The 17,305-nt window shown below is 37.5% G+C and overlaps 1 protein-coding gene across 2 annotated transcripts in view; it reads right to left on the reverse strand.

Moving 5' to 3' along the window:
* Window positions 1-16,677, reverse strand: part of ZBTB41 (zinc finger and BTB domain containing 41) — a 60,203-nt gene extending 43,526 nt beyond the window's left edge. The window contains exons 1-5 of one of the 2 annotated variants that reach the window (XM_049857832.1): window positions 16,590-16,677; window positions 14,729-15,959; window positions 3,894-4,101; window positions 2,781-2,850; window positions 597-744 (exon numbers count right to left, since the gene is read on the reverse strand). In XM_049857832.1, the coding sequence (XP_049713789.1) occupies window positions 597-744; window positions 2,781-2,850; window positions 3,894-4,101; window positions 14,729-15,842 (1,540 nt within the window). In that variant the 5' untranslated portion in view covers window positions 15,843-15,959; window positions 16,590-16,677. The other variant, XM_049857831.1, reaches the window with a different exon arrangement.
* Window positions 16,678-17,305: the final 628 nt, after the last annotated feature.

Genomic DNA, 17,305 nt, shown 5'->3' on the forward strand with positions numbered 1-17,305 from the left:
TCAATTGTCATGTATTTACCTAACCAGGTCCTGGGGTAGTCCAAATGGTTTGTGCTTGACTACTAACCAAAAGGATGGCAGTTTAAATCCACCCAGCAGCACCATGGAAGAAAGACCTGGTGCTCTACCTTTGTAAGATTACAGTCACTGAAAACCCTATGGAGTATAGTTCTACTCTGACACATACAGGGTCGCCATGAGTCCTAATCGACTCCACTGCAATGGGTTTACTACCATCCAGCCCACAAGTCTCCACTTTGGCCACAGCATTAGGGAGAAAATTCATCACATACCACACTGAATTCCAAATACACTAAGTTTACTGCACTTCCTGAAAAATGAGTTTTTCCAAAACAAAAATGCCTCACCCCAGGCACTCACAAACATACCCACCAATCAACTATGAATAAACCTCTTTACTCACCTCAGGAACTGCAGCAAATCCAATACTCCTGCCAGTTTACATGACTTCCCTCTCCTAAGCCAATACCCAAAGTTCACCAAGAGGAGTTCAACAGTGACAGGGTATTCCAGCATTATCTGATAACAATACCAACAATTGCTATAACTACTTTTATAAAAAGTAACTTGCTTACCCAGATGGAACTTTTCCTGATGCTTTAATCGTGCAAACCGTGACTTGAAATGTTCTTCACAGTAGGTGCACTTAAAGGGTTTATCTTGAGAATGCAGAATCATATGTTCCTCCAAGTGTGGTCTTCGAGTAAAAGATTTCTTGCAAATCTAAATGAAAATGCACATAAAATATAAGTGAATCTAAATTAAAAACGAAAATACAAAGTTCATGATGACGGAAAAAAAAAAAAACACATAAATTCAGCGGTCAAAGAAAAATTTCTCCCAATTGAAAATTTACCAAAAGTATTATTAACAATAATAAGATAATACCTTTATTAACAAGATAAGTGGCTAGCAATAACACAAGTGTTATTTTCTAATCGTGCAGAAAATGTCCTGGAGGAAATAGTTAGGAATTATTTTACATTAGTACCAAAAGTAACTGAATTTCAACTCTTTAAGGCTCTGATAGAGCTACAAAGTAATTTTACTTCTTAATTCTAGTTGGGATTCATATTCATGAAATACTTTAAATCACTTAGATGACATAAATAAAAGGTTATTATTGTTATCATACAGGTACTTAGGAATATGAGTAAGAAACCATACAAAAACTATTTTAAAATGTTATCCCTTGAAGTGGTCAGAGGAAGAGGCATACTTTTTAAAGAAATCTGGCACATATCAGATTAAAAAAAAAAGCTGGGCACTACAGTAATTAAAAAAAAAAAACCACTGCCGTTGAGTTGACTCTGACTCATAGCAACCCTATAGGACAGAGTGGAACTGCCCCATAGGGTTTCCAAGGAGTGGCTGATACATTCGAACTGCCAGCCTCTGGTCAGCAGTCAAACACTTAACTACTGTGCCACCAGGGCCCCAATAATAATAAAGCATGTATATACCAGGCACTAAAGTAATTAATTATTTTACTTAATTCTTATAGTATTCCTATGAGACAGATATAATTATTATAATCATCATTTTATAACTGAAAGTGATAAAGTTGAGTAAGGTTAAATAATCTACGAGGATGAAGCCATTTTATGCCCATTCAAATGATTAACTTCAATTCCTAGACACTGAAATCAGAGAAATGGTAAGAATTTTGCGGCACAAAAAAATTATAGCCTGGGATTAAGGAAAACAAAATGATAGCTGGTGTCTCCTTTAAACAATATTTACCTAAATACTGAAAAAGTAATTTATGGATACGAAAGAATTAAGATGTGCACAAATTCTTTGCTACTCCTCCTACTGAAACCCAAACCCACTGCTGTCGAGTCGATTACAACTCATAATGACCCCATAGGACAGAGCGCGACTGACCCATAGGGTTTCCAAAGTGCAGCTGGTGGATTCGAACTGCCAACCTTTTGGTTAGCAGTCGTATAGAGTGTAATTCCCCTTCCCTTAAATCTGCACTGGCTGTAGTGACTTGTTTAACCAAGTGATGTCCCGGGACATCTGAGACTAGCCCATAAAAAGCCTCACAGTTTCTACCTAGGCTTCTTACAATACACACTCACTCTTTTGCATCTACCTGCCATGCTAGAAGGAAGACCAACTAGCCTCATGACTAGACCAATGTGGTGAAGAATTAAAGCTCCAGGGCAAGTCTTTGCTGAGTTGTTAGTCATTGGCCAATACGACATTGCCAGCCATGTAAGGGGCCACTCTGGAAGTATATCTTCCAGATCAGAACATCCATCAAATTGAATACCTCTGAGTAACTTCAGGTGATACCATGTGGAATAGGAAAATGACCTTGCTAAGTCCAGTCCCAAATTTGGATCCTAACCCACAAAATGGTGAAATATAACGAAACGGTTGTTCAAGACCATCAAGTTTTAAGGTGGTTTGTTACGTGGCAACAGATAACTAGAAATAGAGGGAAAAATTCTAACACTTTATACTCTGTGCAACAGCATTGTCATAGCTTATATACACAACTATAAATACACGGCATAACGATTACAGTAAGAATAAAAACTAGGATTTCCATTTCTCAGGTCCATAATCTAAAAACTAACCCACACAAGACTTAATTTACAACAACAACAAATAGGATAATTTTGTATAAAAGAAAGATCCTAAAACTTGGGTTATATTACTTTAAAACCTAATTACCTTACTTTCCCAAAAGGCAGCATTACATTTATTTTGGTTTTCTAATACAAAGAAAAATATAAAGCTCTTACATCACATTTCCAACTTTCACTCTTAGTCTTCTTAATAGAAATAAATTCTTGTGCATTTTCAAGATGAAATCTATCAGAAAAAAAGAAAAAGATTATTAGGGAAATATTACATTAGTTAAGTCAATATTCCATATAACTCTGTTGAGAGGTAATTACAAGAATGATGCACCGATTCTTTTCTTAAAAGAAACAGGTACATACGAGTTCTTTAAAAATATAGCTATCACCATCATTTTCATAAATTATATATATACCTAAGTTTATGCAGTAATAGTCAACAGGAAAATCTAATCACATTTTAAATACATTCAGGGACCAAAAGAGCTTATTTACAGATAATGTGCTATACATTAAAGACAAAGTGAAGCATAAAAATGAGTTTCCTAGAGTTCTAAAATCATTTTCCTGAAAGCATACTTGTCAAAATCCAAGTGTTATAGATTGAATTGTATTTCCCAAAAATATGTGTTGTAAATCCTAACCTTATGCCCATGGTTATAATTCCATCTGGGAATGGACTGTCTTTGATATGTCAATGAGACAGGATTAGTGTAGGGTACGTCTTAAATCAACTTCTCCTGAGATATGAGATTAGACAAGCAAGCCAGAGAAGCTGAGACTGGGGAAGACAGACACCAAGCCACATGAAGACTGCCCAGGAACAGAAGCCCAAAACAGGCAAGGACATCCCTCCAGAGATGAAAGACAAAGAAAGCCTTCCTCTGGAGCCAGCACCCTGATTTTGGACTTCTAGCCTCCTAAACTGTGAAAAAATAAATTTCTGTTTGTTAAAGCCACCTACTTGTGGTATTTCCGTTATAGCAGCACTAGATAACTAAGACACCAAGACAGGAAACAAGCTAACCAAAATGCTGTATCTTAAACTTCTGTATTATGGACTACAGTTGTTATTTTCACATCAAAAAACATCATCTCAAAACCATGAATGAAAAATATAAACAAAACAACATTTGCTGTTCTTAATTTGTAGCCTCTGCAAAAAGTTAAGGAATAAAAAAATTGGAGACAAGCCCTCCAAAGATGTTTTTAGTTTACTACATGTGTAAATTAGAAGGTACAACGAAGTTATTACGGAAGCAAGATAATACTTGCCTCTTAACATGCTTGGCTAAAGTCTTCTTGCTTGCATGAAGTTTATTACAGTAAGGGCATTTGTGCTCCTTCTTATGAAATTCTGTTTCATTATTGTGCTTCTTTCTGTGAACAGTTAGGTTAGACTTTGTCGAATAGCGCTGGTGACAAATATCACACTCAAAGGGCTTCTCACCTGTGTGAACACGGGTGTGGCTCTCGTATTTCCCTATAAAAGGAAAGACATTAGAATTAAATTCAGTACATTTGCTACAAAATGAATAAAATTTGACAATAAAAATCTCTTGATTAATAGGATATTTAATACACATAAAGCTAAAAAAAATTTACTTAAATTTCTACCTCTGATAAACCTCACAAACTTATCGCTTTGAGCTTATCGCTGAAAGAAGAGTCACCCCTCGGAATTCTCAGGGATTGGCTCCAGGACCCCCGCCAGTACCAAACACCAAAATCCACAGATGCTCAAGTCCCTTATATAAACTGGCCTAGTATTTACACATAGCCTACACACATTCTCCTGTATACTTTAAATCATCTCTGGATTACTTATAATACTGAATACAATAAAAATGCTTACAGTTAACACTTAATGCTTTCTCAGTCTCTGCAAGCACTTTATCAGGAACCAAAGAGATCATTTTTGTCATTGCAGGGGCAGCACTAACACTTCCTTGAATTTCTGGCTTTACTCTGCATACGCTCGATTTGTTCTTACTGACCTTATGACCCATTTCACAACATGTTACTTTTCAAATGATATTTTTATTTTTTCACCGAAAAATAGCACTTTCACTCCCTCTTAACATTTCAGGGGTTGCTCTGACCACTTAACTGCTTTTTAGGAGCTACACATTACCGCATTTGCATGGATTAAGCACAGTGCTTCGTGCCTGGCAAATTCAAGTTTTGTTTTTTCGTTCTTTTTTATTCTGAATATGTTTGATCTGCAGTTGGTTGAATCTATGAACAGGGAATGTAGAGACGTGGAAGGACTACCGTATATATACCTTTTTCCTTAAAAAATTGGGTCATTAAAAAAATAATTATTCATTGCTTACGGAAATTTGATTAAAATTGTGTTAGTAAAGTTTTGGATTTAAATAAAATTTAAAATTTTTTTAATGAAAATTAACCTTTAGCAAAAGATCTATCCATCATTTAAGACTTATTTTCATATTTTACTTTCACTATGAATATACACCATGGACTACCAAAAGAATGAACAAATCTGTCTTAGAAGAAGTACAACCAGAATGCTCCTAGATGCAAAGATGGCGAGACTATGTCTCACATACTTTGGACATGTTATCAGGAGGGATCAGTCCCTGGAGAAGGACATCATGCTTGGTAAAGTAGAAGGTCAGCGAAAAAGAAGAAGAACCTCAACAGATGGGCTGACACAGTGGTTGCAACAATGGGCTCAAGCATAACATGATTGTGAGGATGGCACAGGACTGGGCAGTGTTTCGTTCTGTTGTATACAGGGTTGCTGTCAGAACCAACCCCATGGCACCTAACAAGAATATGTATACGCATAAATTGGCAAGAATATTCAGACTTTACAGTCTTATTAAAAATATCAGAAAAAAGATAAAATGATATGCTTATATATCTCTAATATTTTCATCTCACTTCCTGCAGAAAATAATCTAGGTATGATACTACAAATGCAGAATATTGAACAAAACCCACACTTCTCTATAACCATCATATAAAATCTCACTAAGTTATAAGACATTAGGAAAACAAGTAAATCACATCTATTTATGTGTTAATACTGAACAGCTAAAGCATAAAATAGTGTAAGTAAAAGGAAGGAAAGGAAAAGATGAATAGGCATGATGGATAGATATCCAGAGCTATACTTAAAACGAAATTTGCATTATAATTTGAGTACAGATCTGAGTTCTATAAAATGTTACAGGTATTTCCAGTAGAAAGAATCAAGAAATTTTAACACAGACATTCCAAAGAAAAAGTTCCAATTAAAAAACTGAAATAAAATGACACAATTTGGATTTTTATTTACATTCCTAGAGTAAAACTCTTTTATATCCTTGTTTAGAACGTAAATCTCTACATTCCAAAAGTAGAACAGTACCATAGAAGAACACAGACCCTGGCTCCAGGTACCTGGATATGAGTCCTCGACCTTTAAATAGCAGGCTACATAGCCTTGGACACTAACCTCTCTGTGCCTCAAATTTTCCTCCTCTGAAAAATTAGAACAATAATAGTACTTATATAGGATTGTTCTATGAATTAGTAAATTAACACACAAAGAAAGCACTTACAACATCTGGTACATTATAAGCTATCAGTTAGTATTAGCCATTATCATTACTGTGTAATCTAAGTTGTGAACGTGCATAACTAGTAGCTTAAAGTAGAAATGTCAATGAAAGATACTTGCAGGCAAACACCAACTAAAAGAAAAAAAATCATCAAGATGAACTGCAATTCTTCAAGTAAAAGGTCAGTTTTTGTTTTTTGTTTTTTGTCCTGCAAAACAACTGTAAAAATATTCTTCAGGCCAAAGCAAATGTGACAGGATAGCATTTCTGTCGTGTACTTTTAAAAGAAATAAATCTTATAAAAAAAAAAAAAAAAACCATTGCCATTGAGTCTATATCCAACTCATAACAACCCTAACAGAATAGAACTGCCCAATAGGGTTTCCAAGGGGTAGCTAGTGGATTTGAACTGCTGAGCTTTTGGTCAGCAGCTGAGCTCTTAACCACTGTACCATCAGGATTCCCTAAACCTATATATATTATTGAAATTAGAAAGAATCCAATATATCCCATGGACACTGAGGGAAAAAAATGATCATAATTATTTTTCTACTTAACAAAATAAGTTCATCTACTTACTAGGTATGTTGTTGTTGGGTGCTGTCCAAGTCAATTTCAACACATAGTGTTCCCATATGACAGAGTAGGAACTGCCTACCTTAGTTTTCTAGTGCTGCTATAACAGAAATACAACAATTGGCTGATTTTAACAAATTTATTCTCTCACAGTTAAGGAGGCTAAAAGTCTAAATTCAGGGCACCAGCTCCAGGGAAAGGCTTTCTCTCTCTGTCAGATCTGGGAAAAGGTCCTGGTCATCAATCTTCCCCTGGTCTAGGAACTTCTTAGTGCAGGGACCCTGGGTCCAAAAGAATGTACTCCATTCCTGGCTATTCTTTGTCAGTGGTATGAGGTCCCTCTCTGCTCACTTTTCTCTCCTTTTATCTCTTGTAGATAGAAGGTGATGCAGGCCACACCCCAGGGAAATTCCCCTTATATTGGCCCAAGGCTGTGACCTGAGTAAGAGTGCTGCATCCCACCCTAATCCTCCTTAACATAATCTAATCTTGCTTCATTAACTATAGGCAGAGATTAGGGTTTACAACACACAAGGCAATTACATCAGATCACAAAATGAAGGACAACCATACAATACTGGGAAACACGGCTAGCCAAATGACACGTATTTTGGGGGTACAAAATTCAGTCCATGACACTGCCCCATAGGGTTTTCAAAGCTGTGACTTTTCAGATGCAGATCACCAGGACTGTCTTCGAGGCACCTCTGGGTGGCTTCGAACCTCTAACCTTTCAGTTAGCAGCAAAGCACTTAACCATTGTACCACCAGGACTCCTTTCACTAGATATATGTACATATTATTGAATTTAATAAACAAGTAATGTGCATATTACGTAAAAGTTCCTTAAAAATTAGTTATATTGCCCTTATCACATGAACAAAATTGAAGAAAGGGAATCAAGGTATTTTCCTGAAGGTATGGAGAACGGTCTCAATCATAGATAGACAAGAAAAACAAATGCATGATGAAAAATTCATTAGGTATTTAAGCATAGATTACATAGATAATGGTCTATGCATTTTTTTTTATATGCGTGTAGTCCAAAAACTCAGTGTTTGGACACCTACTAAATCAGCTGTGTTACCTTCATTAAGCTAATGACTTAACCTCTCTGTATCCGAGTTTAGGCACACTTAATGGGTTTTTTTGAGAAGTAAATGTGTATACACAGCAGTCAGAACATCCAGTAAGCACTAACATACGAGCCATTATCTTCATTATTAGGAGCCCTGGATGGCGCAAACAGTCAAGCACTTATATACCTAATAAATTTTTCATTATACATTTGTTTTTCTTATTTATCAACCACTACCCAAAAGGTTGGCTGTTTGAACCCTGTGCACGTGGGGTTGCCATGAGTTGAGGCAGATTCGATGGCAACTAACATCATTATTACACGTATTACTAATCACAGTATGGAAACGTAGGTATACCTCAAATATAAATATGTGTGCACCTGATTTATGAATATCCATTACGACAGATCAAGCCAGGGTTTCAGCTGAGAACACTGTAGGAATTTCTCCTTTTCCCTGAGTCACTAAAATTGCTCAGCATCTAGCTTCCTCTCGGTCACTACTGGGGCTTACCCTCTACTTACGCATGCACGTACATACCCACCACCACCACTTCCCCTGCTGCGTTTAAGGGATGAGATCTAACACCGAGACTTTTTAGGGGAAAGGTGTTCCTGTGTGTCTCTAGGTGAAATCTGGAACACGTTTTCAGAGACATCACAAATAATCAATAGATTCTGTAAAAAAAAAAGAGTTGAACTACATCATGGTTTAAGATCAGGGTTTTACAAACTGTCATCAGTGTTCCTGAAATCAATTCCTTGGATTGTGACCAGGGTTAAAAAAAAAATAGAATAAAGCAGAAAATGTCAGAGTGCATTCACATAAATTTCATGAAATGTTTTGCTTCAATTTTTCTACACACAAACACATGTGTTGTGTAAACTATAATGTAATTCCGATTTTGAACTGTCTCAAAGAGTTTGCAAATACTGATTTAGATTACTTTTTGTGGATTGTAACGAGAGCATAAAGATTATGGCTTAGAAAACCCTGAGGGGCAGTTCTACTCTGTCATATGGGGTTGCCATGAGTTGAAATTGAGCATCTAACAACAACTAAAACCAAACCAAACCAAACCTGTTGCTGTCCTATAGGACAGAGTAGAACTGCCTAGTAGGGTTTCCAAAGAGCAGCTGGTGGATCTGAATTGCTGACCTTTTGGTTAGTAGCTGCTGCTCTTAACCACTGTGCCACCAGGATTCCAAAAAATCATACATACCCATGGTAAAAAAATATATTTATGCAAATCAAAAAAGCATACAGTCCAGTTTTTAAATAACTACCTATGGATGATTTTTAGAACGGGCTCATTCTTGACTGTGGACTGACTGCACATGTTTAGTAAAGATTCTCAAGATTAAAAGACAACTTATCAACCATCTAAATGTTTACATTTCCTCATTTTTATTCCCAAGTGAAAAGGAACAGCAAGTTAATAAAAATCTTCAGGTATAAGAAATTTTTTTCACCCGATCTTTTACTTCCTATGAGAGTGTCTTTGCTGGAAAATGTTAAATTAAAAATCAGTAGTGTTTTCTCTTTAAAGTCAAGAATTTCCTCCAAGCTTGCATATAGCTTAATATCAAAACCATCAAAATGGCAGTTAAATTAAAAATGAAAACAATTTTGACTATTAAGCTTCCATTTTCCTATAGACCAGCAGACTTAAAAAGATTTAACTAAGAAAAAGAAAACAGGAAGTTTGGAAATTTAAACCGAAATAGCCAAAATTAGAGCAAGCTCATGACTTTTAAAAACCATTTAAAATAAATTCAGCAAAGTCAAAAAAGACCAATGAAAATTTATCATTATAATGAAATTAAGAATCTCTAAAGTGAAGGAAGTTTTCTTTATTAATTCAAAGTTTATGTATATAGCCTCTGCAGGGCCTCTGTGGATTTAAATTTCTGAAAAACAGAAGAGACATAACTTCTGTGGGAACTCTGGGCCCAGGAGACCCAAGTAGATCTCAAGGAGCTAGAGGATTAAAAAAATGCAAATCCCCCAAAAAGTCTCAGGCTTGAACCAATAGGTGGAGGAGTGGGGTTGAGGGTTGGAGGGATTCCTCAGCATAAACACATCCAACATCTGTAACTGTGAAGGGTATTCAATAAGTGTTCATTTAATTGAACTAAGTAAAGGGGATTCAATAATAATGTATAAGGTAAAATTCTCACTTCAAACCTATCAAATAGTTTCAATTAAGAAAAAAAAAAATTAGTATTCATTCACAGAATACTAAACTATACCTAACCATTCTTGATCATCAACAGAAAGCAAACTTGATATTAAGAAATTTCATTCACAGTATTTTCCTGAAATCCCAATATGAATTATGTCCCAAATTAGGAGGCACAAACAAAAGGTATTTTCACATGAACCAACTTGACTTTGTGCTTCAGAACTTATTCCCCCAACAGTCATAAAAATTATTATGTCGAATTTTTTCGAAGTTATTGCAAAGAGAATCATCATCAAACTAGCTCATTATATATCTGATGTTACTAAATCTTTAAATTATACCCTGAATTTACCCATACGGCATACCTTAAAGAATACTTATAAAATATTTGGCCTTATAGTATAGAATTTTGCCACTGCTACAATTCTTTTCTATTAAGAACCAAGTGGAATCTCTATCAGGATAGTGCTTCTTTTAATGTGAGTCACATTTTTAACAAAAAAGTAGAGAACACCCTCTACTGCCAGAAGAAATGAATTTAATCCAAGAAAAGATTTTATTTCTCTGTAGGAACAATAAAAAAGATAAAGTTTTATCCAAAATTTCTCTCTTACTCCATCTGTCATTTTCTCTGTCTTCTGCCTTTTCACCCATCAGGTTTTTGGTATAAGGGGAAAGGTCAAGGGACTCTTATCTGCAGGAGAATAAACTGAGAAGAGGACAGCTGGTATCCTAGGGAAAAATGTAACTGGATCAGGAATCACACTCCAAGCAACAACCACTAAACACATCAGAAAGGATAAAAGATTCAAAGTAATAGAATCAGATTAGTAGAACACATATTGCAGGGCTAATGGTTCTAGCAGAAGGTCTCACACTTACTCATTCTCTCTCATAAACAAACCCCTTTGAGGCGGCCAAGTTAGAAGATTCGAAGGAAGCCTAACTGGTCTGTTACAAGTAGAAAGTCAAGTCAGACACCAAACCTTTCAACTTAGTTCAATTAAATGAGCACTTAGTGAAAACTTATTATTTGAAACGACCTGGGGTATTACATGAGCCCTGGTGGCACAGTGGTTAAGAGTTCAAATCTACCAGCCTCTCCTTGTAAACCCGATTGGACAGTTCCATTCTGTCCTATACGGTTGCTATGAGTTGGAATCAACTGGATGCCAAAGGGTTTGGTTTTTTGAGGTATTACAAAGGGTATGAATCAAGAGTAAAATATATAACCTTTAGACTAACAATCTAATGACAGATTAAAAAAACAAGCAAAATTCTATGCGGACATTTTTAAATTCTATGAAAGGAATGTGAGGAATATGAGAAAATGGTTGGAAGGTGGCCTTGACTGATTTTTTTTTTTTTTTGGAAGAGAAGTAGGACTTCCAATAGAGATAAACCCAAAACCAAATCCACTGCCGCTGAGTCTAATGCCAACTCATAGTGACCCTCTAGGACAGAGTAGAGCTGCCCTGTAGTGTTTCCAAGGCTGTAAATCTTTATGGAAGCAGATTACCAAATCTTTCTCCCATGGAGCAGCTGGGGGGTTTCAACCACCAACCTCTTGGTTAGCAGCCCCGACCTTAACCACTACGCCATCAGAGCTCCTTTCTGATAGTGATTTAAGACACATGCATCTGATCCTTCTACATACTCTTTTCATTCTGCCAACCACCAATTCGCTTAGTCTACGTTTTATATAATCCTCTTATCTACCCTTGCCCCACATCCTAATCCCAATGCCAGTCATTCTTCTAGCTCAAGCCCTCATTACCCTTTTGGTCCTCTGCTAATCTCCTTCTTGTCTCCCTGGATCTTCTCCCACTCCTTTTTAATTTCCTTCTCCACACTGAAGTCAGCATGACCTTTCTAAAACTCAGATTGGCTGCCATTTCTCTGTCAAATTTTCTTATTTCCATCAACTACTAGATAAAATCTAAACTCCACTGGATAACATACAACCCATTCAAATTTTAACCTCTGTTTACCTGCCAATCCTCATTTCCTGTCATTTTCATTATGCCTATTTCCCCACCTTGAAACCACTCACCCTTTAGCAATTTCCAGAACACAGCATACCTGGATGACTTTGCACTTATTAGTCCTTCTGCCTTGTAAATGCCTCCCTATTCTTCAGGTCTGGGCTCAAATATTACCTGCTCCGTGAAACCTTTCCTGATTCCCTTAGTCCTCTGTGCTTACCCTGATAAAAACCAAAAGCAAACTCGTTGCTGTCAAATCAATTCCGACTCTTAGTAAGCCTATACAAAATTATCTTTATTGTAGTATATATATTTTTAAGATTCTTAATGACGGAGAATGTGTCACTCCATATTTGTTTAGCAACATTTACCAGATTACAGACACTCAGGAAATAAATTAATGAATACAAGCAGCTAGCATTACTTAAACTCCTTCTAAATTTCACACAGTACTTTAAGTGACTCATTTATTCCTTATCTAACCCCATGAGAAGGTACTAGCAGCATCATCTCACTTTACTGACGAGGAAACAAAAGCACAAACAGGTTTAGCAACTCGACCAAGACCAAGATTCAAAAAATCTAGGCAGTCTGACGCTACGACTCATGCTTTTTAACCAGCATAAGTACAATACACACACACACACTAATGTAAGGGAGATGAGAAAGTACTAGGGAAAAGTAACTTCAATGAAGCTATGCAAAAGAGGAGTGGACAAAAGAAGAGTATAATGTAAAATACATTCAGAAAGGTAGGCTAGAAATAAGCCTACATTGTGACCTACTGATTTCCACTATTATCCAGACCGGAACCCTGGTGGTGTAGTAGTTAAGAACTACCATTGCTAATCAAAAGGTTGGCAGTGGGAATCCACCAGCCACTCCTTGGAAACCGTATGGGGCAGTTCTACTCTATCCTGTAAGCTCACTGAATTGGAATCGACTCAATGGCAACAGGTTTGGTTTTTCTTATTCCAAATGACCTTAGTTTAAAAAGCCATAAAGACCCTTCCTCTGAGCATAAAAAAAAAAAAAAAAAAACTTAGCATATAAGCCCTTAATCTTGCGCAGTGTTTTCCAAATTGTGTGCACAGAACTCTAGCTTCCTGGAATACTAAAAGAAGTAACCCCGAAGAGTCATGTGGTAAAATTATTTGACGAACTGTTATGTTAAGCAAAAGTAACAGCTTTCTTTACAAAAGAACCTGACAAAGTTAATAAAGATTGTGAATCACAGTATATAGTTTTTCCAATCTTACTTGAACACAGAACTCTCCTCTCATAAAGCATCTGACAGGCCTGGTGTTCAATGGATAGTTCGAGATCTAGGTGTTGGACCTACAATGCCATTTGCTCACTCATCTTCAAGTCAAATTAGGTCAAATCAAGGCAAAACACAGGAAGCATGTGCTAAAAGTATAAAGTCTAAGAAGAAGAAGGATGTACTGGAAAGATGGAATGTTCTCCCATATCTAATCCAAAAAAGTTATTCTGTACTCCTCATAGTACTTGTGCACAGTGATATAACAGCACTTACCCTCATCTTTAACAAGTTATTTGTACATGTATGCCCTTCCAAGTAAGTTACCCCAGAAAAGATATTTATGTTTGTACAAACAGTATAAAAATAAAGAAACAATAATTACTAATTATATTGTTAAAGACCATTCTGATTCAGGAAGGAAAATATTCAAAAGGTGTAACAAAGATGCAAAAAGAGATAACCCACAGTTATACCATAGCATATATCATAGTATATTTTGACAATAAATGATTACCAATACCTTATAAAACCCCTAAAGCAATAACATAAGTAACTCAACACTAAAAGACACCTGGGGATGTATTAAACTGTATTAAGAAATTTTACAAGGTCAAATTCCTCTTTACGTCTTTTTATCATAGTGTGTGGTTGAATATATTTCACAATTTCCTAACTTTCAATTTACTTTGAAATACCTTAATTGTTGCAGTTAAAAAGTTCACATTAGAATATTTCATATACCCACCCAGAAACCCAGTGCCCTCAAGTCGATTCCGACTCATAGCGACCCTACAGGACAGAGTAGAACTGCCCCATAGAGTTTCCAAGGAGCGCCTGGTGGATCTGAACTGCCGACCCTTTGGTTAGCAGCCGCAGCACTTAACCACTATGCCACCAGGGTTTTAAGACACCTCTAAAATTATTTCAGTAGCAAATATTAGACATCTTTTAACATCTAATATTTTAAACAGTTTCTAAACAGTACTGGATTCTGGAAAAATCAACTATATTTATAACTCACATAGTACCACATTCATCAAGGGGAAAGAGCATACAAATTATTCAATTACAAACTATTATAATCTAATTCAATTTTCTATTAATGATCCAGAAATAGCACTTATCTCTGAGATTAAGCTAGCAAACAAATCAAAGCTCTAAACACAAAATTATTGATACTGTGGTGTCTTTCATACCAAATACCTGAACTACTAATCTGTCACCTACCATTGGGACAGGAGGAAAAGAAATTTTTGATTTAGGCTACCATAAATATTTAAATTACTGAAATCCCAACAAATTTAAAATAACGGTAAAATGTGTTGAAAACTGAAGTATCCTCCTTAGTTTAGCATTTTTTTAATAAGTTACTTTCAAAGTATAGTGTTCAATTCAAAATTCAATGAAAAATGAGTTATTAGAAACAAAAGACAAGCTTTCTTTTCTTACCTATGCGGTCAAATGTTTTATCACACTTAGGACACTGCAATATTTTTTTGTTACTGTTCCGAATGACTACTGGAGTTAACCCCTCATGAATATTTCCCACACAATCACCAGCCTCCGGTTTCTCTTCTGCATCATTCTGATCTTTTTCGCTTTGCTCTTCAGAGTATTCATCTGACATTTCCTCTTCCAGCCCATCTTCCTCGGCATTATATTCACTTCCAGGATCCTCAGAATCATTTCTATCTGACTTTTCTTTATCAAAATTCTCTTGATTCAAAGTGTCTGACCCATCACCACTTTCTTGTTCATCATTACTGGTGTCATCAAACTTAACAGGGCACTTTCGATTCCTTTTTGATCTTCTTGCTGAAAAACTTCTCTCCAGCATTTTTAACCCATGGTTTTTCCCCAATAAACGGGTTTTTTTATGGGTCTTAGCCAAATGGTTCTCTAGGGACTTTTTATAACAAAAATGCCTACTACAGAACTTGCACTGATGATTATTTGATAGTCTTCCAGTTAATTCACTTAGCGTTTCTTCTGGTGATGACTTTTCAGTTAACTCAGACTGAAAACTGGCAACGTTTTCGTTATTTAGTAGCTTAACTGCATCTATAATGTCCAGGAATTTTGCAGCTTCTAAAACAAGAGGTATTTCATATTTGTACACAAAAAACTCTGATGTGTATAGAAATTCAAGCAAATGCCGAAAAACTGAATGTGTTACGTGATCCAACGTGACAACATCTGTGCTGGGATTTCTGCTCAAACACGCGTGAAAATAACTACTGCCAACAGCAACGACTACTTTATGTGCACTGAACTCTCTTCCTTCTACGATGATAAGTAAATCACAGAAAGACGGTTGTTTCTGCCTGTCATCGTTTAAATACTTCAGTAAATTCTTATTATACTGCAAAGAGCTCAAAAGCTTCCTCTGATCTGGAGAGGGTGGAAGGTCCTGGTAACAGTGAAGAGCTTCAGGAGTTGGTCTTCCTGTAGTATAGGTTACTTCGTCACACTCAACTGCACCATTTCCTTCTAAAGAATCTTTATGATAGCCTAGATGGATCTTCTCGTCAAGATTTGAAGTAACCTTTCTCCTTTTCTTCATTGCAGTACAGCAATTTCACAACAAGAAACTTCATAAGTGTCTTTAGGGAAATATGCAGGAAAACTAGATTGTCTTAGATAACAGTTTCTGGAGGAGCGTGCCCGAGGGGTTCATGGTCTGCAAAAAAGAGCCACATAAAATAACTCCTTGACAAAGTAATCCTATGTCATTCAATCGCATATGTCAACGAATCCTTTCTAAATTATAATTAAGTTATGATAAAGTATCAGTTCACACTCATATGCGTGGCTAAAATCTTAGAGCGGACAACAAGGAGGGCCGGGCTAGGAGAGACAACCAACGAAAGAATAATTTTTAAGGAAGCCAGGACACACCTTCCAGGCTTGATTTACGAACAGGGTGGAAAGAACCGGGGAGTAAAGACAGGAGTCCCTCCAAGAGCGTTGGCGGTGCAGGTTGAGGGGGGCTGCAGTCGTGGTTTAGGGGCGCTGGGATGGTGACAATGAGGCCGTCGCGGCCGCGATATCCGAGTCTCTCCATTATCTTGCTTCCCCAGGGCGCGCAAGGCACAGCTCTTGAGGGACAGAGTGCGTCCCTCAGCCAAAACCACCCGGCGGGAGACAGCCCCAGGAGGGGCGCAGAGGAGAAGTGGGGTCAACGGAGGGACTACAGGAAGCAGAAGAGCCTCGCCAAGGGCCAGCCAGGCGCAGAAAGCGCTCGCCAAAGGCGAACCCGCTACCCTTTCCGCCCCAGTTTCCCTGGGCAAACGCCCCACAGATCCATTACCAGGAACCCAGGGCTCCCCGCTGGCTCCTAGCCGCTGAGCTCCACTCCGTGCGCTCTAGCTCCAGCCTACCCACTTCCGGGTTCAGCCCACCCCACCCCCCACCTACTTCCCCTCCCGGCGCCTCTCCGCCTCTGCAGCCACCGAACACGTCAACCGCACGCGCAGCCTCCAAGCTGCCGGGACAGAGCGGCGCGCACCCGACGTCGCCACTGCGCATGTGCGCACATCCTCGTTTGCGCATGCCCTGCCTGTTTTTCTTACTCTAACGGAGACCCTAGCTACGCCCCAAATCCGTCACTCCAGGTTTTCGCAGTGGCTTGTTGTGATTGAATTTTAGACGACGTTTTGCTGCGAGAGGGAAAAGGAAGAGAGGACGGATGGGGACTATTAGAAGAACGTGGAGAGTCGCAGGAAGAATAGCGTTAGCACAGGACGGATTTTATTTTTTCTGATATATTTTAATAGTTTGCAATCAACCACAGAACACCTCCGGCCCCCGGAGCCGGGTCTAGCGAACACTGGCACGCATCAAAGAAGCGATCTTGACGTCAGTTATTTTTCTGATTTAAACGACTAACACTGTGACTTTTTAAACTTTTTCTTGTACACAGAAAAAAAAAAATGTACGTAAGTGTAAGTGTCCAGCTGGTAGGGCAGGAAGGGAAGTCAAAACAAAAGGGAAAATCCTACAAGGACGACTTTTGGGAGCCAGTGC

This window comes from Elephas maximus, chromosome 18, assembly GCF_024166365.1.
Source record: "Elephas maximus indicus isolate mEleMax1 chromosome 18, mEleMax1 primary haplotype, whole genome shotgun sequence".
Lineage (NCBI taxonomy): Eukaryota > Metazoa > Chordata > Mammalia > Proboscidea > Elephantidae > Elephas > Elephas maximus.